Genomic DNA, 25,256 nt, shown 5'->3' on the forward strand with positions numbered 1-25,256 from the left:
AAGGGTCTGTAGATCGAGCCATCAAACACTTCAATCAACAATGTCCAACTCTATCACCTGAGCCACAGCTGCCCCAACAACGTGATACACTTGTGAAAATAAGATTGGGCCTAAAATTGAACCCTGGGGTACTCCACATGTAATTGAAATTAACAAAGAGATACCGCTGAGTCACCCACTGAAAATAAACAATATGACATACACAGGATTTCCACCAGGAAAACTGTTAGACCTGGCGGCTACTGCGAGTGAGGCACCATTCATGTAATTCATGTAGCCATCATCTATCAACTTTATCGCTAGCTGATATTTGTGGTTCTTTATTCCCTTTTGGAAAAAGTCCCTTGCAGTTTTTAAAGCTGTTTTTGAATGTATATATTAAATAGTAAATGGAAACAGTAGGCCAATAATAATACAAACTACCTTAAAGATAGATTCTTATTCTTAGTCTTATTATGTAGCTTTTTGTTTTTTTTAAATCCCATCCTTAGGACTGGACAAGGGTCAACCTATGGTGAAATCCTGTCTCCTGCAAACCCAACCCACTGCTTCATGGATGGGGCAGCATCCTAAACAGAGAAATCCAGACCTCTCTCTCCCAACCACCTCCCCCAGCTTATGTGGGGGAACACCGAGGCAATCACAGGCTAGCCAAGAGAGATGGTCTCTCCAGGGTGTCCTGGGTGTGCCCTCCCCGTAGGACATGCCTAGAACACCGCGCCCAGGAGACATCCCAGTCAGATGCTTGAACCACCTCAACTCAAGTACCTTCAATTCAGTTTTATTTATATCAAGCCAGTTTACAACAATAGTCACCTGAGGAGCTTTATATTGTAAGGTGAAAACCTTACAATGTTAGACGCCATACAATATTTGTCCAATATTGCAGGGTATTAAGATATATGTGTTGATTAGTGTACAAGTGGAGTAACAAATCAAAATTTGGAAGTGATGGCAGCAGCAGGAGTAAATTTAGCCATTTTGGGGCCCAAGGGGAGAATTTGCCTCAGTCGGCCCCCTATACATGTTCTGACTCATAGAAAAACAAAATCACTCTCTGGAGGGACTTTGAAATTTAAGAAAACAAAGGTGAAATCAATTTTCTCATTTGGGTGTTTGCAGTCAAGAATTAAATTGAGTGAGACTCATTTTCAGTACAAAAACATCCTGGAAGGGATTCACAAAGCATCAATTCATGCCTCATTGTTCAGGTTATCACGGCACGTGATGTGCACACACACACACACAAACACACCCACGCGCTCAAAGACACACACATTCACATGCGTCTGGCATGACTCTGGATCGTCCCTCCCACTGACAGATGGATGGGGTTAATATCATAATTAAGCACCTCGGCCGACGGTTCCTGTTTACCGCTCGGTTGCTAGGCAGTGACATCAGCTGATCCCTCCCTCCTTCCTCTCTAATCCCTTCCCTCTCTCGCTTTCTCTCTCTCTCACACACACACACCACTCTTCTGCTCTCTCTCTCTGATCGGCAGCACAGACGTGGGCAGAGTGTGGGGGTATAGGAAGAGGAGAGAGCGGGAGGGTAGGTAGTAATGTGTGTGAGGCTGTCAGACAGCATGGTCTGGGTCTGAGGACAGCACTGGAAGACAAAACAGCAGCCTAGTGAACTCCATGTAGACCAGAGTGGTGCTATCCACAGATCACCTGGACCTGTCCACTCATCAGCACCCACCTAAGACAACACCTGCCTGTTTTAGAGAAGTAAGTGGAGTAGGACCAGGGAGGTGTGTCTGTTTGTATTCTTTTTTTTTTATTATTATTCTTTTTTGGTTTACTTTTTTGGTTTTTGGAGTTGGCTCCTGGCTGGACCGCATGCATGACACAACGCAAAGGCGAGAAACCCACCATCAGCATCCAGGAGCACATGGCCATTGACGTGTGCCCTGGCCCCATCCAACCCATCAAGCAGATCTCTGACTACTTTCCCCGGTACCCACGGGGCCTTCCCCCTGCTGTGCCCCACGTTGGGCCCCTGCGCTCTGCCCTCTCCACCTCATCAGCTTCTGCCTCCACGACTGCTGCTGCTGAGAGTGACCGCCCCAATGAGGATAACCCAGACCGGGCTCTTGCCGGAGCCTCCGCCTCCTTACAGGCCACCAAAAAGGATGAGGAGCCTGATGTGGAGGGATACGACTCAGATGACTCCAGTGAGTGATGATTTCCCCACTTGTCTCCATGGCACTGTTTACCACGGTGTTTCCCAACATTTCTGCATGTGTGTGTCTATCCGTTTTAGTTCTTTCTCTCTCGCTTTCTCTTATTACTGCATCTCCATTTTGGCCACTGGTTGCCAGGCATCCTTCCAGCCTTGTGGCTTTGTGGCTTTATCTGTCACCTTTTTCTCCTCTCAGCTCCCCCGTCCATCTCTTTCTATCTCCAGTCGCCTGGCGTATGTGCGCATGCATGTACATTGTGTGTGTGTGTGTGTGTGTCTGTGCTGCAGATAACTCTTTGCTTCTCAGTCGACAGACAGCCAACTGTTGCTGACTGCAAAGAATACAGCTCCCCCTCCTTCTTCTCCTCTTCAGCTCTCCTCCAACTGAAAGGATGTGTGATGTTATTGAAGTAAATGATTGCAGTGGGTGTGTGTGCATTTTCATATTCACGGTGTCTACAGGGTGCCTGATCTATACTGTCGATCAGTCTCACCGGACTGAATGATTCATGGCTCCTCGATGAAGCCTCAAATTAGTCGCAGTTTTGCGCTCAGTGGACTGCGTCTGTAAAGCTCATCCACATTTTATACTGACTAGTGGCAAGATAGGCAAGTTCCTTTTGTGTGACCATATTGTCCTTCCGTTAGTCTGTTTTTGTGTAGTTTCTGAAGCATAAAGACGTGTGAGTGTGTGTATGCGAGCACTCGCGTGTTTCCATATCTCTCTCAATCACAGAGGGGAGGCTCCTTTGAGAAAGCTTTTGCCGAATGTCATTCCTTTTAATCTAACAGCTTTGAGTGTCCGAATAATAATGGGAATTAATATGCAGCACTGCAATTGCAAGTGACAGACTGAGAAAGATTCCAGCATCCTGCAAAACCATTTTCACTCTCAGCAAAGATCTTGATGAGAAGATAGCATGATGGTCTTCTCAACTCGAGTAAATGTGCTGCCAAAATAAAGCTGTTGCTGCCTGCATTTTTTTTAGAAACCTCTGGATCTGCCTCATAAAAGTGAGAAAGCAAAGGCAGCATTTTCTTTTTCTTTTCTTTTTTTTTTGGTAATGTACTGGTCCTGGCTTACATCGCTGAATTACATGTTGTCTTACAGTGCCATTCAATTCAATTCAATTTTATTTATACAGCACCAAATCACAACAAACAGTCACCTAAAATGCACAGCATGTAAGGCAAATGCTTCACTGTTGGTCTGTGTCAGAATCTAACAACACATTTGCACAAGAGACTTTTGATTGCAGGTTAATGTGTGACAGCAGTGTAGCTTCTGTGAGAGTTAATCCATGCAGAGCAGCATGCAAGGGGGGCTTAGGCCAGCTCTAATCCTGAACTGGACAGGAGTCGGGCGGTGTAGGGGGGTTGGTAGAGAGCGGGGTAGGCAGGATAGGCTTGGCAGATGTTGGTCAGTGACCTCTGCAAGGCAACCAGAATTTCACTCAGTGTGGAAAAAGAGTGCATTTGTCTCATCTGTGAGGGAACTCCTTCATCAGAAAAATAAATTACTTCTGGTGCACATTTCCTTTCTTTAGCCATCACCACATAGACTTCCACAGTATTCTTGTGTAGTGTGTGTGGGAATTAATATTATCAACTGCAAAGTGGTACTTATCTTTACATGCTTCCGACAGCTGCTGTTTATGTCGCTTTTGAAACAGGTTTTTTTTTTAGACATTTACATAGTCAAAATTGACTGAAGCACATAATAAAGTGCGTTAGCCTCACACACGCGTTTGTTCCAAATTCTACCTTGATTTTGTGCTGCACATGCTCAGTGTGAAACACCTCAGTCCAATAAGTTAGCAGCACAAACAGCAGCATCATTGCTGACCATAAGCTTAAAACCACAGGAAACTGCCTTCTGTTTGTTATAGTGTAGGTCATTTAGCACTTACTGCTGTTATAAGTGGATACATTAACATGAAGCTGACACTGTAGTGATTTGGAGGAGTGAAGAACTCAATAGGCAAGCCTCAGAGGATTTGTGGAGTCCACAAGGTGGAGCTGCATCTGCCAGTTTCAGGGATTGGACTGTGGAGGTGTGAAAGTAGGCAGTGTTTGAACTTTTACTTTTAGTGTACAAATGCAACATTAACACTAATAATGCCTTTTATAACTGTCTGTGCACAATTATATCTGACTGTACGGTTCATCATCCAGAGAATTCAAAGACTTCATAAAGTTACTGAAGACAGATATTAGGAAAGCAGTGGAATGATGGGCAGGCAGATATGCCACCGAGCTTTTAAACTCTTAAGCCACGTATGCGCTGTGGGATCCTGGGCAGGCGAAAGATGACCAACTGTGGCGATGTCTTTGCTCTTGGCTCTAACACTGTGGTCCCACGTTACCCTGTGAGAGGGAGAGTCAAAGTTAGCCGTTCTAACGGTCTTGTGATGTAAGATGGCCTGGAACAATATTCTAACAGTATTAAATTTAGGAGGGCTCCCTCACAGTGTAGCTACAGCTATGACCTGCTAGGCAACCATTAAGAATGCAGCATGAACTGACCTGAAGATCACTGAAGATCATTATATAAGGTGGATGTAGCTTCAAGGACAGAAAAGTGAAGCTATGACCTGATAAGTCATAGCCAAAGTGCCTCAAACCTGCATTTTTCCAGCATGGGATGAGTCCTCTGGTAATCAGGAGAAATACGATTGTATAAAAATCCATGAGAGAAGAACCCTGTAGTGAGATTTTGGTCTCTGTCTCTAGTTGCAAGTCTTATTTAAATGCTCATTTTGTAAACTATGTTTCTGCGTAGAGTAAAATAGAAAATAAAGCAGGGTATGCTTTAATGCTCGGCTACCTTGTGATTGACAGGTCACCATTCTATTAGTGTGCAGTGTCAGATTCACCCTTAAAAACAAACAGACTTAAAAACAAAACCATGTAAACAAATGAGAGGCGTTATGGTAGCCAAGTATTATTTCTTTAAATACAAAACCCACAGCATATGTAATATATGGCTTTCCTAAAAAAAAAAATGCCTCTGTATTAATTGATCAACACTGATGATGAATGCTTCTTCTACTGCCTGCAGATTGTCCCTTCATGATGGCCGCCATAAGAAGTGTGGAACACACTTTGCGTTCATAGATCACTTCATATAGCTGTACTTTATAGGATGCACAGTTATGCACTCAAAATAGTGAATTTAAATATGGAAGTATGTGTAACAATTGGTTATTTTCTTAACAACATTCATTAATGTACACACTGGCATCATTATATGACGTCATTATCTTCAGCAGCTGAATGAAAGATCCGCCAGTGAAATAAATGGCTGCTTAGTCCCCTTCTGAGTCAGATCCACCACTCACTCGTCACATTCAAAACTGTTCAGCTGGAGGCTTCAAAACCAGACTTTGCACCACAGTGAATGAAGTCACACTCATTTGATATTCAGTCAGTGGCGCTTATCAGTGGAAAACTTGCACCACTGGAAAACCCAACAAACAAAAAGCGGTAAAGGGGTAAAACGGAAGAAAATTTTGTTGCGATGTGGCAACAGAAGCCTGGCTTGTATAATGTGTCCTCCAGCTGGTATGATGACCTAGCATCAGCTTATACGACCGCTGAAATCTCAGTTTGTAGTACCGCCATTCAGAATGAATTCTTTCTGGAAGTCGTGGAGTAAAACGTGATAAGAGTGAGACTGAAGAATATCTCACACATTATCTTTGCAGCCGTTACAACATCTGGACTGAATGTGTGTTCAGTATTAATCTCTAATGCTTCTTGGTGGCATTCGCATTTTTTTTTTTCTCAATAACAGTTGCCGTTCAATCTGTCCAAGATGCACGAAATAGCTGCAGCATGTTTGCTCTATGCAACAGGTGGGATGTTGTGGCACGCATGTTCCTGCAAGTTTATTAAAGAGGACCGGGTGCACCGTTCTAATCGTGCCAGCTGATTGGTCACGCGGCAGGTTTATTCAAACATCAAACCCCAGCTTCCCTCCATCCCCCCCTCTTAATAGGGCAATTAAACCCAAACATCTGCCGGTGTATAGTCTTAATGATATTGCAATCACCTGAAGAGTCATCAGTGATGCACGATAATTACAATGTCAGCTCCACAAAAAAAAAGAAAAAGGAAAAGGCCAAACAAGGAAGGAGTATGTAAAGTACAAACTATGTTGAATGTGTTATCCAAAGTATGAGTCATCTGTATGCTTGTCACCGGCCTCAACTACTCTCTAATGAACGTAGGCACTAAAATATATAATTAAGAAATGAATAACAAGTAGCTGTTTGGGTCTGATGCAATGTCTTAAATAATCCCAAGCTGCTGCTTCTGCCACGGGAGTTTCAAAGGAGATAAAGAAGCATTATACTACTGCACACAATCTGCTTTTAGAAATTGCATCATCCGTTCAGGTATTAGGACCTACTGCATAGTATCTAGAAAAAGGCACACCAAAACACTGTACTGTAACGCCACAGGTGATGAATGCATGTGCTGCCTTACTCTGATCTGCTGTTGCATAAGAAAGTTAATTCCGAGGTGACATTATCAAACACGGAAAAAGGCGATCCCATGCTGGGACACCCGCAGCAGCTCCAGTTGATGATTCATATTGGAAATAACTGAGAAGTGAAGAGTAATCTGCAGTTTTTGGTGTCAGTCTCAGATTCACTTTTCCAGTGGTGTCGTTTTGTACCAAAGCTTGACAGTCACTGCCACGAGACAAATTAAGTTTAGGGTTTGGATTAGGAAGTAAAACTCCGACTTTTTTCCTGTCTGGCAGCAAAAGCTACTGTAATTACTCTTCACGTGGCATTACACTATATGAAAGGGTCTTGCTGGATATTAATTTTCTAAAGTCAAGGCCTTGTGTGCAAAGAGATGAAAGAACATTCATAAAAGTGAATGTGAATTTCGAAAATGTTAATCAGCGTGCAATGACAAATAAGCCCTTGAACACGGAACAAACATCACGGATTGATGTGCATTACTGTGGATGGATTTTTCCTTTAAGCTACCGTCATTTGCAGTGTTGAAAGACTTACTGAAGGACAGCTGAACCCAGGCTATATAATAAAAGCTGTCTCTAAAAGCAGATAACATATTATTTTTGCAGACAGAACAGCTTCTTCTGGAGCTTATAATAAAAAAATTATTAAATATATAGTTGTGTTCTCCTGTGTTGTCTGCTCCACTTATGCATGTCTCCTGCCTTTTTCCATCTTGGTGGGTTGGTGACATTTTATCACACCTGTTGCGAGGCTGATCTGATAACACTTGGACTCATACATATGGAGCACACACTGAGGTAAAGTAATTTCTCCCCCTCTCCTGGCCGTGACGCGAGCACCACTGCGATCCAAATGAAAACGCTGCTTTAGTTTGAATTTGTTCACCTAGAAGTTGAAAGTTAAAAGTGAAAGGAGCTCTCGCTTTGCTGTTTGTAATTTAAAAGAACCAGCACTGCCCCAAATTGGCTCTTCATTTTCCTGCGGGACTTGATCCACTATCTGCATGGTTCCTCTTGGGGGGGCTGGGTGTAGCAGTGTGGCTGTGTTCTCCCTTATGAACCAAATCACACAGGGACCTCTCAATCCTTGCTAAGAACCTGCTGGCTAATCTGCATAAAAGCAGCAGTTTCTGATTCGTTGTGACTCAACCTTGATTTTAACTGAAACGGAAAAGTTCATCACCCACCAAGGGTCCCCTGCAAAAAGGAGGGGGTAACCCTTTTGAACCACTGGAACATCCGGATCGTTGCCACATTAATTTATGACTGTTTGTAGTGGTTGTTGAGGCCAGAGCCCAAAGAAGTGACCCACATTGCAGAGCTTGTGTTTATGAGATAAGTCTCAGAGCCATACTATGCATTGACAAAACTAATGCAGGGTGCCCGGGGAAAAGGTGGGGTCAGGCCGGTAATGTATGCACACGCGGGTCTCCCCTGAGGTATCTTGCTCTGGCAGTGCAGCGCTGCTGTCTCCTCAGCACAAGTTTTGAGCAACAGCGTTTGCTTGTAGTTGTCAGCTGGTGAAGAGAGAGATGCTGCCAGAGCAGAAGAGTCTTTTGTTGTATTGATGATAATGGGGATTTTTATTTGCAAATGTGGCAGAATAATCTCAAAAGTGTGTTTCCTGATATCACAATGGCAGTTTGTGTTGGAAATACTGACATAAAATGCATCAAGGATCGAGCTACAGTCGATCGAGCTCTGGTGGTCCAATGACTAGTACAGAGCACTTCTCAGCTTTGCTGAATTTGACTCTGTTGTGGATATCTTAATGAAGAATTGTAACCAAGACCTCTGCTGAGCAGAACAACCAGTTCCCTCTGGTGAACAAATTGTGAAGAAGAAAATTTCATCTTTAGTATTTCTGTGGCATGAAATATATTGATCTCTGTTAGTTGACAGATATGCCAATAGTGATAGTAATACACTGGATAAGCTGAAATTGGCTTGTGTAACATAGCCACTGATTAACATGCATGCATGTAACAATGCTTCTGGTCAATAAATTTTACACTGTTGTAAATGGAGCCACATTTGTAAGGAAAATGCATTTATGGGTTGAGCAGCAGAGTTGAGTATGGGGGCTGTGCCTATGAAAATCTTCTCTGCCAATGCCAAACAAATTATTCTGCTACTGAATCTTGTTCTGAGCTTCTGGTACCCCAGGTGATGACAATCAGGCTCGTCGTCATTGGAGGCAATCTCAGTGCAGAGACATAACAAGATCAGATTCTGCAACCAGTGGCAATCCCATATCTCCACAGTCTGGGACAAACTCTATTCTCCAGGATGACAGCGCTCGCCCCCACAGAGCAGGGTTTGGAATTTGGGATTGGAGAGGATGGATTGGCCTGCCTGCAGTCCTGACCTCAACTCCACTGAACACTTGTGGGATCAGCTCAGGCATGTTTTTTGTGCCAGAGTGACCAACACAACCACACTGGGTGACTTTAGACAAATGTTTGGTGAAGACTGGCAAGTTTCTCATGGGCACAACCCACATACTCAACTCTGCTGCTCAACCCACAAATGCATTTTCCTTACAAATGTAGCTCCATTTAAGGGGAAATAAACAGGCTTTCCAATGGTATAAGATTTATTGCCAAGAAGCATTGTTACACCAAACAAATAATTGGTCAAACACAAATTTCTTTGCTTGTGCTAAGTTTAGTTGTAGTGACCAGCTGGTCAAGCGTGCAGCACCTTAAACCTGTGGGCGACCACTTTCTATCACAAGTTGCCTGCACAAGGCAACCAGTCTGTAAATGATTGCAATCTGACTCAGACTGACTGCAATCACTCTCAGACAGATTGACAAAGGTTTGCAAATAACTGCATTCTAATTTATTAATGCAAACATACTGCCAACACATTACAGAGCTTGTGCAACGGGATCAATCAAAACATAACTAAATTAACCACAACTTTATGAAGCAGGCACTGGTAAATCTGTGCTGATGAGCGCAACTCCTCTGTGAAGCGACTCTTTGAAATAAGGGACCGTTTGTATTCTGGTTATATTTCTATGTAAAAGGAAGGTTGCCAAGCAACTATGTCATTATTTGTGGAACAATTTTTGTTTCGAATCAGGTGCTTGCTGTAACTAACCAATTAATCAGTGTGAATTTCTGTGTATGTACAGCAACAGATTTGCAATATTTGTTATTAATTATTTGTTAAACAGTGATTAACTGTTAATACAGTTACATTGTATTGTGCATGTAAATGCCAACTTGACCCCATTCAATCAGCGATTGATAGCATACTCACTCTATTTTATTGTTGTTTCAGTGCTGTCTTGATACACTAAAGTTGCTGCGAACACAAATCTTTTACATACAGTCTGATTTCAATGCCTTATCACAGCTGCATGTAGTCAAAAGTTTATCTGAATTCATGTAAAACTACATCAAAGCTTAACAGTGATGAATGAAATCAGGAGTGTAGCAGATCTTCAAACTATATGGTTAATTCAGCAGGATTAAACACGACTTTGCTTTTTAAAGTTCAGCAGTACTCTGGGGCTCTGCCATGTTGTGTCTTGTAAAACAATTTTTAAAACTGATTCTAAAACAAACCGGGAGTCTGAATATTGAGGCTAAAACTGAAGTAATTTTCTTTTTAAGCCTACAGAACCTTTTCGGGATCCCGGTGAGAGCACGCAGCCACAAAACTCTGCTAATGCCAGAAAAATAAATGGCAACCCAGTTATCAGGTATGAGAGAAGAACAAGTTATTTCCCCCATGCACCATTCCAATTTACATTCAGACAATGAGGATTACTCAAATATTTATTGTCTTTTATGAGTAAGTGCAAGAGTTAGAAAGCACAGTCAGGATAAGTTAAGGTGAGATATAACCGCAGATCAATGACTCAGATAGTTAGTGGCATCATAAAATCTAACAAGGATTCTACCAAATACAACAAACAACCCTGTTTTTGAAAAATTAGGAACAATTCTGCAAAGTCACTGCTATTTGGCAACCAGTTTAACAGCAATATTTATGCCTTTGGTATTTAGCCAGTGGGATAATCACCTACAAACTCTGGGTGCTACTTTAAGGACAGAAGACAACGGAGGGCTTGAGCCATCTGTTCCCTCTGTTAGACCAAAAGCCATTTCCAAACCGTTGATAAACAGCGGGCTGCACCAATCTACTTGAAAACATCCCCTGAGCCTCATAATGCTCAGTTCAATGTAAAGAGTGAGTTCAGCACTGCCATGCCCTGCACACCAGAATCCTATTAAGAGTCTATCTGCAAGCTGTCATGCAGTAGTAATGACTCACTGTAGTGTCCCATGTTTTCCTGTGACTAACCCAGCGCTAACAAAGAAGGCCAGATTGTCAGCCTGGTCACATTATGGGTTATTATTACCGGTGCGGTCTCTCAACAGGAACCACTGAGTGTTTTAAGTTAGCAGCAGCCCTGCTTCATCAGATAGAAATTCTGCCTCTGCCCTCCCTTCATCCCAGTAAGCACATTATGTAATGATAATGCCAGCTATTACACAGATCCATTTGGCTTCAGGGGCTGTTGTCAGTGGGGAGAAATACTGTTTGGCTTTAGTTTCTTACACTTTAGATGTACGTATTGAGGAAGTGTGCTTATTGCTGGTGATACATGGGCTTTTTAAAAGCTTCAGCTTTTTAAAAAGCTGAATCCACCTGTTTTTAAACCCCACAGAGAGGGGCTAAGAGTAGTACTTCATCTTCCTCACTGAGAAGCCAAAGACCCACTCCATTTGTCGAAATTAAATCCCGCTGTCTGATCACTTCCCTGCCCACACAGTGCGATGAATCAAAACATAACTATTTTAACCAAAACTTTATTGAGTGGGCACTCAACAAGCTCAGTTCAGTGATAGCTCTCCATCTCTGTAGGATCCTTTGGTGTGTGTGCAGTTTAATGAGGCAAAGTAAGAGATAACTGAAGATCAAAATTCAAAGCTTTCAACTTGTTACTTCTGACTGCCATGTGCAATTAAGGGCAAAGCTGCACAGTGCACTGGTTCATCATATTTACATGCAGTTTTTCATTACAAGTGCTGAGCTGTAGCTTGTTTTGAGGATTAGATCTCCCATGTTGAAAATAAGACTGCTGATTTTGAAACTTGAATTTATTTACTACATACTTGATCCTGAGTCGGTTTCACTTCTAGTAGCTAAGGGCAGCTGTTCCAATGACCAAGCTCTTATAAGAGTACTAAAAGTTAGCAAAGGACAGAAAAAGTTAGCAGCTAGCAGGTAAAAAACAACACGCTTTCAACTGCACATTGGGCAGCAACAAGCATGGTGAATCATCATCATCAGCATAAAGCCAGGGCTGTTGTGTTCACATTTAAAAATTTTTGTGTTATGTGTAGTCAGTGTTAACAAGCTGTAGATGTTCACATATGAAGCAGATGCAAGAATTGTGTGTGTGTGTGTGTGTATATTTTATATATATATATATATATTTTAATATATATATATTGGGGCTGCAACGATTCATCGATTAAATCGATTCTAAAAAATTATCGACACAAATTTACCGTGTCGATGCTTCGTTTAAACTCTGCAGCGCTCAGGTGTCTCGGTGTAAGCGGCGCTCCTCACTAGCATTAGCAGCATTAGTGCTCCGTCGTCTTTTTGTGGGTTTATTGGTGGCTGGCAAACCAACATAGAACTGCATTACCGCCACCTACTGGACTGGAGTATGAATCGCGCGAGCGCATGCACACACACACAGAGATTCTAAAAAGCTCTCCATCACTGCGATGGATTTCCTTTAACAGAGTGGATCATTGCTAGAGTTGCCACCTGTCTCGTAAAATACAGAACCCCGTATGTTATGGGACTCCGTGGAATACGGCTCCGTAACATGCGGGGGTTCCGTACTTCACGGGACGGGTGGCAACTATCGCTGACATGCATTTCCACGCCTCCACTGCTCTCTGTCTGTCTGTGTGTGTTGTGCTCGCTGAGAATTTCAGCTGTTATTTTTGTCTTTACTTCAGCTGTAGCTACCAGGACTGGTTTGCTAGCGAGCGCGGGCCATTAGCACTAGCGATGGTTCGGTACCGGAAGGCCCGCCCCCCCAGGACTGAGGGGCTCCGTCAAAATATTTTTTATACTTTAATCCCTTATTAGTGACTAAATATAGACCTGCAGTAGAAACGTATTTTCGAGAATGCTTGTGAATACAAAGCGTTACATTACTCACACATGCGCCATGGCTCCCGCAGCCACTAGTTTTTCAAAACACTCATAGCAGGCAGCGGTGTTAACTGCGCAAGCGCAAAGAGACGGTGAGCACAAGTAGTGCAAAAGGAAACGTTTTTCCAGCGTCCAAAAGAGCAGCTTTTTCTTTTAGTAACCACCATTAAAAATGTGAAACAGCTGGAGGTCCTTCATCAAGCACCTGATCAGCAAGTGTTAAGGTGAAGAAAAGAGAACTTTGTAGCTGCTCCATCCACCGCTGTTTGTTCACAGGCAAAAAACTGCAGTATGGAAGTTAAAATATGCAGATTACTCGATGAATCGATGAAATAATCGATAGAATACTCGATTACTAAAATAATCGCTTTATGCAGCCCTAATATATATATATATATATATATATATATATATATAGAATAGAATAGAATAGAATGCCTTTATTGTCATTATACAGGATGTACAATGAGATTGGAGGGCCACTCCTGTTCAGTGCCATGTAACAGAAAATCAAACTCTCTAAAATGAAAATATTATGAAAATATTATAATCTAGTATGATCAATATAATCAAGAGATATACAGAAATAAACAATGTGTAAAATATACAAAAATGTATGTGTATAAAAATATATACATACATTGGTGCATCTGTACATTGTAAGAAAAGTAAATATGTGTATACATATAATAATGAAGATGATGAATATTGCACTTGGTGAATGAATATTGCACTAGTGAATGAATACTGGATATTACACAATATAGGAATGTCAGATATTGTTCAGTATGAATAATATAATATTGCACAGTTACAGTGGGTGAGTATGTGAGTTCAGGGTGGTGATTGCTCTGGCGAAGAAACTGTTCTTGAGTCTGTTTGTTCTGGCTTTGATGCACCTGTAGCGCCTGCCAGAGGGCAGCAGGTCAAACAGGTCAAAGCCAGGGTGTGAGCTGTCCTTGATGATGTTCCTGGCTCTGCTGATGCAGCGGGAGGTGTAGATGTCCATCAGGGAGGGGAGAGGGCAGCCAACGATTCTTTGTGCTGTCTTGACTACCCTCTGAAGCCTGACCCGGTCTGCCTCAGTGCAGCTGCCGTACCATACTGTGATACAGTACGTCAGCAGGCTCTCAATGGATGAGCGGTAGAAGGTCAGCAGCAGGTTTGAGTCCAAGTTGTTCTTCCTGAGGACCCTCAGGAAGTGAAGTCGCTGCTGAGCCTTCTTGATAACAGCTGTGATGTTATCTGACCAAGAGAGATCAGCAGAGATGAGGACACCAAGAAACCTGAAGGTGTGGACCCTCTCCACATGCTCGCCGTTGATGTAGAGGGGAGCTGGGTCAGTCCTGTGCTTCCTGAAGTCGATGATGATCTCTTTGGTTTTCATGGTGTTCAGTACCAGGTTGTTCTCTGAACACCAGGCTGTCAACTTCAAGACCTCCTCTCTGTAAGCTGCCTCGTCTCCCTTCGAGATGAGTCCGACCACTGTGGTGTCGTCAGCAAATTTGACGATGAGGTTGTTATTGTGGGCCGGACTGCAGTCATGGGTGTAGAGGCAGTACAGGAGGGGGCTCAGCACACAGCCCTGTGGGGAGCCAGTGCTCAGTGTGCGGGTGGAGGAGAGATGGGGGCCAAGTCTCACCGTCTGGGGCCGGTTGGTTAAGAAGTCCTTGATCCAGGAACATGTGAGAGGGGGGAGGCCCAGGGTGTGCAGTTTGGTGGTGAGAATGTCCGGGATGATTGTGTTGAACGCTGAGCTGTAATCCACAAAGAGCATGCGAGCATAGCTCTGCTGCTGCTCCAAGTGGCTCAACACAGAGTGGAGAGCTACAGCGATGGCGTCCTCTGTGGATCTGTTTGCTCGATATGCAAACTGATGAGTGTCGAAAGTGGGGGGCAGGTGGTCTTTGATGTGCTGGAGAACCAGCCTCTCAAAGCACTTCATGATTACCGGTGTGAGGGCCACAAGGCGGTAATCATTTAGGCTGGTGACAGATGACCTTTTGGGCACGGGGATGATTGTGGCTGTTTTTAGGCAGGGGGGGATGACTGCTTGGGCCAGGGAGCGGTTGAAAATCCTGGTGAGAATCAGGGTGAGCTGGTGGGCACACGCTCTGATCACCTTGCCAGGTACTCCGGCTGGTCCGGTAGCCTTCCTGGGGTTCACTGCCAGGAGCACGCGCCGTACCTCATGCTCCTGGACAGTGAGTGGGGTGCAGCCTGGTGGGGGGGGGCAGGACTGGAGCAGATGGGTGGTCCTGAGGTGTCTCAAAGCGAGCAAAGAAACAGTTAAGTTCCTCTGCTAGTGACACACTCAGGTCTCCTGCAGTCACATCACAGCCTCTGAAGTTTGTGATGTTCTGAATGCCCTGCCACACCTCCCGTGTGTTATTGCTGGACAGATGGGACTCTATTCTCCTCCTGTAGTCCGTTTTGGCTTTTTTAATTCCTCTTTTCAGGTCAGCTCGAGCAGCACTGTACAGAGCTCTGTCGCCTGACCTGAAGGCAGCATCACGGGTTTTGAGGAGTGAACGGACCTGGCTGTTCATCCAGGGTTTCTGGTTAGGGAAAACCCGGATGTTTTTTCTGACAGTCACATTTCCGATACAGAACTTAATGTAGTCCAGTACCGTCCCTGTGAATGTTTCTAGGTCCTCGTGTTCGAATAAGTCCCAGTCTGTGTATGCAAAGCAGTCCTGTAGGTCGGAGAGTGCGTTTTCAGGCCAGGTTGTAATGGTTTTTACAGTAGGCCTGGCTCTCCGTCTGAGGGGGGTGTATGCTGGGGTGAGCAGCAGGGAAAGATGGTCGGACTGGCCGAGGTGGGGGAGGGGTTTGGCTCTGTAAGCGTGCTTAATGTTGGAGTAAACATGGTCAAGAGTGTTCTCCCCTCTTGTAGAACATTTGACATGTTGGTGGAATTTCGGGAGTACAGTCTTTAAGTTGGCCTTGTTAAAGTCTCCTGCGATAATAAGAACACCGTCGGGGTGGACCCGCTGCTGTTCGTTAATGGCGTTCAGCAGGAGAGAGAGCGCCATGCTAACGTTAGCATCGGGAGCTATATACACAGCTGTGACGATCACTACTGTTAGCTCTCTGGGTAGAAAAAAGGGCCGACATCTTACAGACATGTACTCGAGGTCTGGGGAACAATGTTTGTCTATGATTGTTCCGTTGTTACACCAGTCCTCATGCACGTAAATACAGAGACCCCCTCCCCTGCTCTTACCGGAGTCCTTGGTCCGATCTCCGCGTAGCAGAGTGCGGCCTGCTAGCTGCACGCTAGCATCAGGAATGTGGGGGTTTAGCCAGGTCTCGGTGATAATCATTACACAGCAGTCACGAACATAGCGTTTTACAGCCAGCTCTAACTCTAGGTTGTCCGTTTTATTTACCATGGACCTGGCGTTGGAGAGATACAGGCTCGGCAGAGGAGGCCTGTGTGGTTGGCATTTCAGCTTCAGCATAGAGCCGGACCTGCAGCCCCGCTTCTGCTTCCTCTCCCTCCGCCGTCGGCGGCGTCTTCCAGACCCGATAACAATCCACGTGGCCCCCGGCGGTCTCGCTATGTTGTCTGGGATGTTATGAGTGTAGTGAAAATCACTCGATACTGATATCTTGTGCCGGTAGCCAATGTCCACAAGATCCTGGCGTGTGTAGCAGTTGTTTGCAGAGACAAATGCACCAAAACTAACAAATATGAAATACAAAAAGTACAAAAAAGAGCACCGAAAGGAAGAGCCGTGAGCCGCTGTGTCTGTGCGCGCCGCCATCTTGCATCTATATATATATATATATATATATAGATGCATATATATATATATATATATATATATATATATATATATATATATATATATATATATATGTGTGTCATGGCGTGTGTGTGTGGCAGGCAGAATTGGACCCCAGGATGCAGACTCAAACAAACAGGATTTATTGGAAAAATACAAAACAAACCTATACTGGGAAGGAACTAAACCAAAACCTGAGGAGGAGCAGGGAGACACACAGCGAGGGAACACTGAAGACGACGCGACAGAGAACAAAACAAAACTGAGGGCTTAAGTACACACTGGGTAATCAGGGCAAGAGGAAACAGCAGGGAACAACAGGTGAAGCAAATGAAACTAACATGGGAAGCAAAACTAAACACAAAGCACAGGGAACATACGACTGTCAAAATAATACAGGAAGTGACTAACCAAGGCGCACGCAGACTACATACGGGGGACTGGCACACAGACACGGGGCAGAGACACAGACTAGTCACAACACTAGGAATAAACTCAACATGAAAACACAGGAGGTCAGGGACAAGACATCATGACAAGAACATGGAGCAGGGGAGACAGGGACGAGGGGAACAAACGTATCAAAACAACTGAAAAACAACAAAACTCAGGGAAGACAGAACTAAACACAAAATGCTGGGCAGACGGCCCAGGACCATGACAGCACCCCCCCCTCAAAGGCCGGCACCCGACGGCCAAAACAGGAAACAAAACCAGACCAGGGAGGGAGGCGGGGGACCAGGACGGAGGGACCGGAACAAAAACAAAACCAGGCAGGGAGCAACAAAGGCAGGGAGCAAAACATCAAAAATCACAATGTCAGAACAAAAACAGCAGGGGCACAAGGCCGGGACAAAGTCCAAAAACAGGGACAAAACACAGGAATGAGAAAAAAAACAACTGGATGAAACAAAAAGCGACGGCACAAGGCCGGAGAGCTCCAATGTCCAAAACAGGGGGTCAAAACAAGAAACAGTTCAGGAGCAATGACAAAAACAGAAACAAAAAGAGCAACGGCCAGGGGGAACAAACAGTCCATAGTTCAGGGGGCCGTCCAGGCCAAGGGGCCAAAAAGCAGAGTCCAAACCTCTCAGGCGGGCGACCGCGGCTCCAGCGGCGGCGACGAGGAGTCGTGGCAGGGGGCCGACCGCGGCACCAGCGGCGGCGGCGAGGAGTCGAGGCAGGGGGCCGACCGCGGCACCAGCGGCGGCGGCGAGGAGTCGAGGCAGGGGGCCGACCGCGGCACCAGCGGCGGCGGCGAGGAGTCGAGGCAGGGGGCCGACCGCGGCTCCAGCGGCGGCGGCGAGGAGTCGAGGCAGGGGGCCGACCGCGGCTCCAGCGGCGGCGGCGAGGAGTCGAGGCAGGGGGCCGACCGCGGCTCCAGCGGCGGCGGCGAGGAGACGAGACTGGGGGCCGACCGCGGCTCCAGCGGCGGCGGCGAGGAGACGAGACTGGGGGCCGACCGCGGCTCCAGCGGCGGCGGCGAGGAGACGAGACTGGGGGTCGACCGCGGCTCCAGCGGCGGCGGCGAGGAGACGAGACTGGGGGCCGACCGCGGCTCCAGCGGCGGCGGCGAGGAGACGAGACTGGGGGCCGACCGCGGCTCCCGCGGCGGCGGCGAGGAGACGAGACTGGGGGCCGACCGCGGCTCCAGCGGCGGCGGCGAGGAGACGAGACTGGGGGCCGACCGCGGCTCCAGCGGCGGCGGCGAGGAGACGGGACTGGGGGCCGACCGCGGCTCCAGCGGCGGCGGCGAGGAGACGAGACTGGGGGCCGACCGCGCTCCCGGCGGCGGCGAGACGAGACTGAGGGCCGACCGCGCTCCAGGCAGCGGCGGCGGCGAGACGAGACTGAGGGCCGACCGCGCTCCAGGCGGCGGCGGCGGCGAGACGAGACTGAGGGCCGACCGCGCTCCAGGCGGCGGCGGCGGCGAGACGAGACTGAGGGCCGACCGCGCTCCAGGCGGCGGCGGCGGCGAGACGAGGCAGGAGGCTCGAACTGAGCCCAACGCTCCAACTGAGCGTAACCCTTGGGCTTCAAACACGGCTCCGCCTGAGCCGGACCCTTGGGCTGAACGGGGCCTACAAGGTGAGGCTCCGAATGTGCAGGCTGGGTCTGCGGTGTAGGGCACACAGCTACTTCACTGAGCAGCTGGGGCTGCTTGGGGGATGGACCAGGTGCATGTGATGGGGGGTGCGTGGAAGCTGACGCTATGGAGGGTGAGGGAGCTGACGCTATGGAGGGCGAGGGAGCTGACGCTAGGGAGGGCGAGGGAGCTGACGCTATGGAGGGCGAGGGAGCTGACGCTATGGACTCTGACTGCAGGGAGGCTGAGGGAACTAGGGGGAACGAGGGACCAGGAATGGAAGCACAGGAGGGAATTAAGGAGACTAAGGGGACCTGAGAGACTAAGGGAGCTGGGGGAACTAAGGCTGACACTGGGGGAGCTGACACGGAGGGCGCTAAGAGCGTGGAAGCTGAGGACGGGGAAGCTGACACTGGGGAAGCTGACTGCGGAAGAGGTAAGGGGACTGAAGCTAACTGCGGGGAAACCGGAGTCGGGGGAGCAGGAGCAGAGGAGGCTGGGACTGAGGCTGCAGGGGGAACCACAACTAAAGGAGCTGAGGGACCAGAGGAGGGAACAAAGGGAACCTGAGGGACCGGGGAGACTAAGGGGACCAAAACTGAAGGGACTGAAGCTAAGGGAACTAGCACTAGGGGCCGCGTGGAAGCAGGCCGGGAGACGACTGGCTGCGTGGAAGCAGGCCGGGAGACGACTGGCTGCGTGGAAGCAGGCCGGGAGACGACTGGCTGCGTGGAAGCAGGCCGGGAGACGACTGGCTGCGTGGAAGCAGGCCGGGAGACGACTGGCTGCGTGGAAGCAGGCCGGGAGACGACTGGCTGCGTGGAAGCAGGCCGGGAGACGACTGGCTGCGTGGAAGCAGGCCGGGAGACGACTGGCTGCGTGGAAGCAGGCCGGGCGCTAGGGAGAGCCGGCTGCGTGGAAGCAGGCCGGGCGCTAGGGAGAGCCGGCTGCGTGGAAGCAGGCCGGGCGCTAGGGAGAGCCGGCTGCGTGGAAGCAGGCCGGGCGCTAGGGAGAGCTGAAGGGACTACGGGGACCTGAGGGACTGGGGGACCAGAAGTGGAAGTAGAGTAAGGGACTACGGGGACCTGAGGGACTACGGGGACCTGGGGGACTACGGGGACCTGGGGGACTACGGGGACCTGAGGGACTACGGGGACCTGAGGGACTACGGGGACCTGAGGGACTACGGGGACAGAGGGCACGGAGGAAACCGAAGAGACTGCGACTAGAACTGAAGATGAAACTAAACTGATTGGAGAGACCAAGGGATTTAAGGGAAGTGATGCCACTGAAGGGGGCAAGGCTGAGGCAGGGGGAACTAGAGCGGCTGGAGCTAGAGCTGACTGAGGGCGAGGAAGAGCGGCTGGAGCTAGAGCTGACTGAGGGCGAGGGAGAGCGGCTGGAGCTAGAGCTGACTGAGGGCGAGGGAGAGCGGCTGGAGCTAGAGCTGACTGAGGGCGAGCCGACTGCGTGGAGACTGACTGAGAGCTAGGGCGAGCTGACTGCGTGGAAACTGACTGAGAGCTAGGGAGAGCTGAGGCTGAGGGAGCTGAAGCGGGGAGAGCTGCAGAGGCTGACTGAGACTGAGCGGAGGCCGGAACTACAGCTAACTGAGACTGGGAGGTGGCTGGAGCTACAGCTGACTGAGACGGGAGTGACTGGGGAGGAGCTGCTGCAGGCGGCGTGGGTTGCTGAGGCTGAGGTGCTCCCACCCGCGGAACAGGAGCGGGTGCAGAGTGAGGCTTGGTGGTTGCTGTAGCGGGCGAAGATTGTGAGTTCAGTGCTCTGATGTGGGCTTCCACACGAACAGCTGAGTTCATCCATCCTGCGATAGTGGGCGACAGCAGCAAGCGTGGGTGAGCATTCAAAAGACCAAGCACAGCAGAAAAACCAACGGAAAAAGCCTTAGAGTCAGAGCAGTTGTAAATCCGGGAGGAGATTCTGAAAAATCTGTGAACCTCCGGTCTGAGCTCCTTGTCCATGAAAATAGCGGTGTCTGCCGGATCAATCGGAGAAAGAATGGATTCTGTGTGGTGAGGTGTGGCTGTGTGCAAGGTGGAGGTTTCGGGGACCGGTGTCAAAACAAAGTTATTACTGTTCATGTCAACACAGCCTTCATCCATAGAAGGCTGCCGAGAACTCACAGTGGCCGATGCAGGAGACGAGTCAGAATCTGGTAGCTTCGCTTTACTCCTGTGGCGCCGAGAATTCCGCTTACGTGCCGGCGTAGCGGGTCGTGAAGGAGGTGTGCTGGGGCATGACGAGGCCGGTGGAGGCGAATCTGATGCCAGGGAGAACCCGCCCAGCTTAATCCCTAAAGGCTGGGGTAGAGGTGGGGCAGTGGTATCGAGCGGTTGCTGCAGTGCGGCTGAAGAACAGGGCTGTGGCGGCGGAGGTGGAGAGAGCGGCAAGCTCTGACGCGGAGACCCTTTAACCCAGCTGGAGTCTCCCCAAGCGCGGTGAGAGCGGCGGAGCTGTCCCTCATACTCGGGAGCCAGCCACGGCTTCCTCCTCACCACTTCCTGCAGGTGAGCTTGCACGGCTAGCTGCCGTTCACACAGGTCTGAGTCCGCGGGGTCTTTGAAATGGTCGCGTCGTTCTGTCATGGCGTGTGTGTGTGGCAGGCAGAATTGGACCCCAGGATGCAGACTCAAACAAACAGGATTTATTGGAAAAATACAAAACAAACCTATACTGGGAAGGAACTAAACCAAAACCGGAGGAGGAGCAGGGAGACACACAGCGAGGGAACACTGAAGACGACGCGACAGAGAACAAAACAAAACTGAGGGCTTAAGTACACACTGGGTAATCAGGGCAAGAGGAAACAGCAGGGAACAACAGGTGAAGCAAATGAAACTAACATGGGAAGCAAAACTAAACACAAAGCACAGGGAACATACGACTGTCAAAATAATACAGGAAGTGACTAACCAAGGCGCACGCAGACTACATACGGGGGACTGGCACACAGACACGGGGCAGAGACACAGACTAGTCACAACACTAGGAATAAACTCAACATGAAAACACAGGAGGTCAGGGACAAGACATCATGACAAGAACATGGAGCAGGGGAGACAGGGACGAGGGGAACAAACGTATCAAAACAACTGAAAAACAACAAAACTCAGGGAAGACAGAACTAAACACAAAATGCTGGGCAGACGGCCCAGGACCATGACATATATGGTTGACTACCACCTCTAGTGGTTATTACAAGAACTGACTAAAGCTGGAATTATACTTTTTATTTCTGTGTAACTGTGGCTTATCACTGCACTGCAGTAAAAGAAACAGACTGACAGATGCCAAACATATCCCTATCTGTTAGGGAGTATAAAATGACTCGTACTGTACATTACATAAGTGCTAATGACTGTACCAGATGTCTAATCAGTCCTACCTAACCTCTGCTTATTCCTACCATATGCTTTAGTTATAAAAGGCTCAAAATCAGTGCTTCCTCACACTTTGACTATGTTTTCTGGGGTGATTCCTGATTACAAAAGAATGGAAAGAAACTGCACCTATACCTGGAGGATTAGTTTTCAATGCCCTGTTTAGGAAATAAATACTTGTAGTTATTTGGTTATCTCATCTTAAGATTCTTTTCCCAGTTGTTCCAACACTTGACCTCCAGTAGTATCTACTGCTCTTTTACTACTAGTACTACACTAGTATCTCAAAAAACAAAGAAAGAAGAACAACAACAATGCATTAGATTTTCTCAGTGGACTGAAGATTGCAGAGCCAAATAAGTTCAACCCTCTTACTTTACCAAACAGGATTCCCCTCTGTCCTCTGACTTCTTCTAGTTACTTCCCGAGAAGATGCTGAATGTTCGTTCAAAGAAGTTTCTCTGTCCAACCTCCAGCTGAATCAATACGAGGTCTCTGCCCTGCTTCTTTTGACTCCTGGAAGCTGCATCTTTCAGTATTTCGGACTTCAGCTCTCTTGTCCCATAGGAGGGAAAACTCAATGAGTTGTACAATACAGCTCTGCTAAACAGACCACAGTGTCGGGCCTTAGAGAGCAGTGCTGGACAGAGTACGCTTGCTGAGCTCACCTGGACTAATACCAGCCAGGCAGGAGGATTTCCTTTTGTGTGTGATTGCTTTATTGTCTGCTCAAGTAGATTTGATTTCCTTGGAGTGGAGGATGTCTGTCTTCCTAGATGGATTCCAGACAACTGTAAGCTTAAAGATTATGCGTGTACTCGCTAATCACACTGTACTAAAGTTACAAGGAAATTACATTTTCAAGGCGATTAATGCAATTTAATTTAGAATAGGACAAAAAAGTGATGTGATTTGCTAATGGCACAGAAAAATCACAAGTAAGTCCACAGAATCATCAAACAAAGAAGGATTTATCTGTTTGCCTGTGCTTAGAAAATGCTGCTGATATCGACACTTCTGATGATGTGTCTCAAACTGAAGAAGTCACATGGTTTGCCTTCTGCGAGATAATTTTAGCAGTTTATGTTCTGGATGAATCTAGGAAGTTTGTGCATCAGTTGCAATATCAAATCTACCTAATATGAAAGTATATTACCCCATGATATCTTAACACAACTTTAGAGGACTGCATTCACAATGTTTGTGTGTGAGCGTAAATATTTCCATTATAAAGCGGTGCTTGTTGCTTCTGTAAGAAAGAACAATAACATTTTCATGGTGCAGAAGAACCAATGAAAGTGCACAGGGAAGATATTTGCAAAGGCATTTTTGGCCCACCAATCCCCCAATTTTATCCTTGATGAACGTGCTGGCAAATGACATCACAGGTTTAAGATGATGTAGCAGCAGAATGCAGCCTCGCTGAGTGTCGAAAGTGCGGACTTCAAACTATATACCAGTTTTTAAATAGTGTTAATAGGCCAAGTAAAACCAGACTTATGATAAATAATTTACGCCACGCTTTCTCCTGAATATCATCATCACGTTTGTGTTGTGTTGTGTCCTTAAACACGGGGAATAGTGAGAGAGATGAATGAAAGAGATTGAAACGCGGCTCTTGCCTTCACTCGTCTGTATCGAGTATCAGTTACAGAAAATACAACCAAATCCACATTTTCTCTGCATGGATACACAATCTCTGGACCACAGTTGCTAAACTAAGTTATCCTTCTTTTCAGTTCTAACAGACGAAAATGTTTTAGCCCGTGCACAAAACAAACTGTAACATGAAATAAGTGCATCGTTTCGACTCAAATACTTTTGCTAACACATCAGCTGACTTTTCAAAATAATGAAATGATGAACTGTACGGCTTTCAGTAGTTAACTTCAGTGCAGGCAGAATAACCATCATATAATACGGTAAGACGATAGCACAAGCTAACTAGCACAGCAAAGGGATTCGTTGGAAAAGTAAAAAATGCACCTCTTTCAATAAACAACCACAATAAAGTAACAATTAACTGTGACATGTGTTGCCAGGTTTATCAAGTTTTGTGTATGATAATCACCTTAAACAAGGGGAATAGTGAGAAAGATGAATGAAGAGGTTGACACGCAGCTCTCGCTTTCACTGGTCTGTGCTGAGTGTGGAAAGAAAGGCGCGATTTCCCCTACTGGAGTCCGAAGGCATTACCAATGGATCAGCGCACAATCAACCCAGGCAAAAAAACCTACTCAGTTCTGCTTTTTTTACATTCCAACTGCATCTCTTTACAGCAACACAGTCAAAAATAACAATGAAATTATTTATATAAGGATTATGAGGTATAAGGATCAAAATTACACAACTAAGAAATGATTCAAATTTCTTATCCACCATAAATGCACCACCAGGTGAAAGTTGTGGGAGTGACAGGGCGAAAGAGTGACACTGATATTGATAGCCAGTTTTGAAATTTGAGAGATTTAGTTTGTTTGGAGTGTATAGTTAGCATGTAGTGTAGTGTGTTTAGTGTGTTGTGTAGTCACGGACAAGGCAGATGCAAGTCAAAAAGCCACCAAAGCCAGACTCAAATGTAAATGCTGTCTCCAGGTGTACAAAAGGAGGAGGGGCACACCTGGAAGTGTGGTGATGTGCCCCTCTCTCTTGTGGTGGACAGGAACTGTATTTGCCACACAAATAATTTGTGATATATATATGTCTGTGTGTGTGTGTGTGTGTGTGTGTGTGTGTGTGTGTGTGTGTGTGTGTGTGTGTGTGTGTCCCATTACCCTGCTGTGACCCTGATTACCCTTTTATGTATAAATAGTGGTGTCTTCCTCTCGCTCCTTGTCTCAGTGTCTCTTGTCATCTGTGTGTTTCCTGCCTGTTAACAGAATATTTCGTTTGCCTTTTCATGGACTTTGTAATTCTGGACTCTCTGGTCATATGTTGGTCCCTTTTGCCTGTAATTCATGACAACTTGCTAATTATTAATACCATATTTAATAATAGTAGAATTTACTCTGTTACAAACTGCACAGCAAGCCACATAATTTATGAGGTAATTGCATTAAAATGCTCTAAAATACCCAAAGACAGTTGAGGGGTTC

At 46.8% G+C, this 25,256-nt stretch overlaps 1 protein-coding gene across 3 annotated transcripts in view; it reads left to right on the forward strand.

Annotated features, from left to right (window-relative positions):
- Window positions 1–1,546: 1,546 nt before the first annotated feature.
- Window positions 1,547–25,256, forward strand: part of doc2b (double C2-like domains, beta) — a 181,260-nt gene continuing 157,550 nt past the window's right edge. For 2 of the 3 annotated variants that reach the window (XM_030747323.1, XM_030747325.1), the window contains exon 1: window positions 1,547–2,179. In XM_030747323.1, the coding sequence (XP_030603183.1) occupies window positions 1,849–2,179 (331 nt within the window). In that variant the 5' untranslated portion in view covers window positions 1,547–1,848. The remainder of the gene's footprint in view (window positions 2,180–25,256) is intronic. The other variant, XM_030747324.1, reaches the window with a different exon arrangement.

Source organism: Archocentrus centrarchus, chromosome 14 (assembly GCF_007364275.1).
Source record: "Archocentrus centrarchus isolate MPI-CPG fArcCen1 chromosome 14, fArcCen1, whole genome shotgun sequence".
NCBI classification, from domain to species: Eukaryota; Metazoa; Chordata; class Actinopteri; order Cichliformes; family Cichlidae; genus Archocentrus; species Archocentrus centrarchus.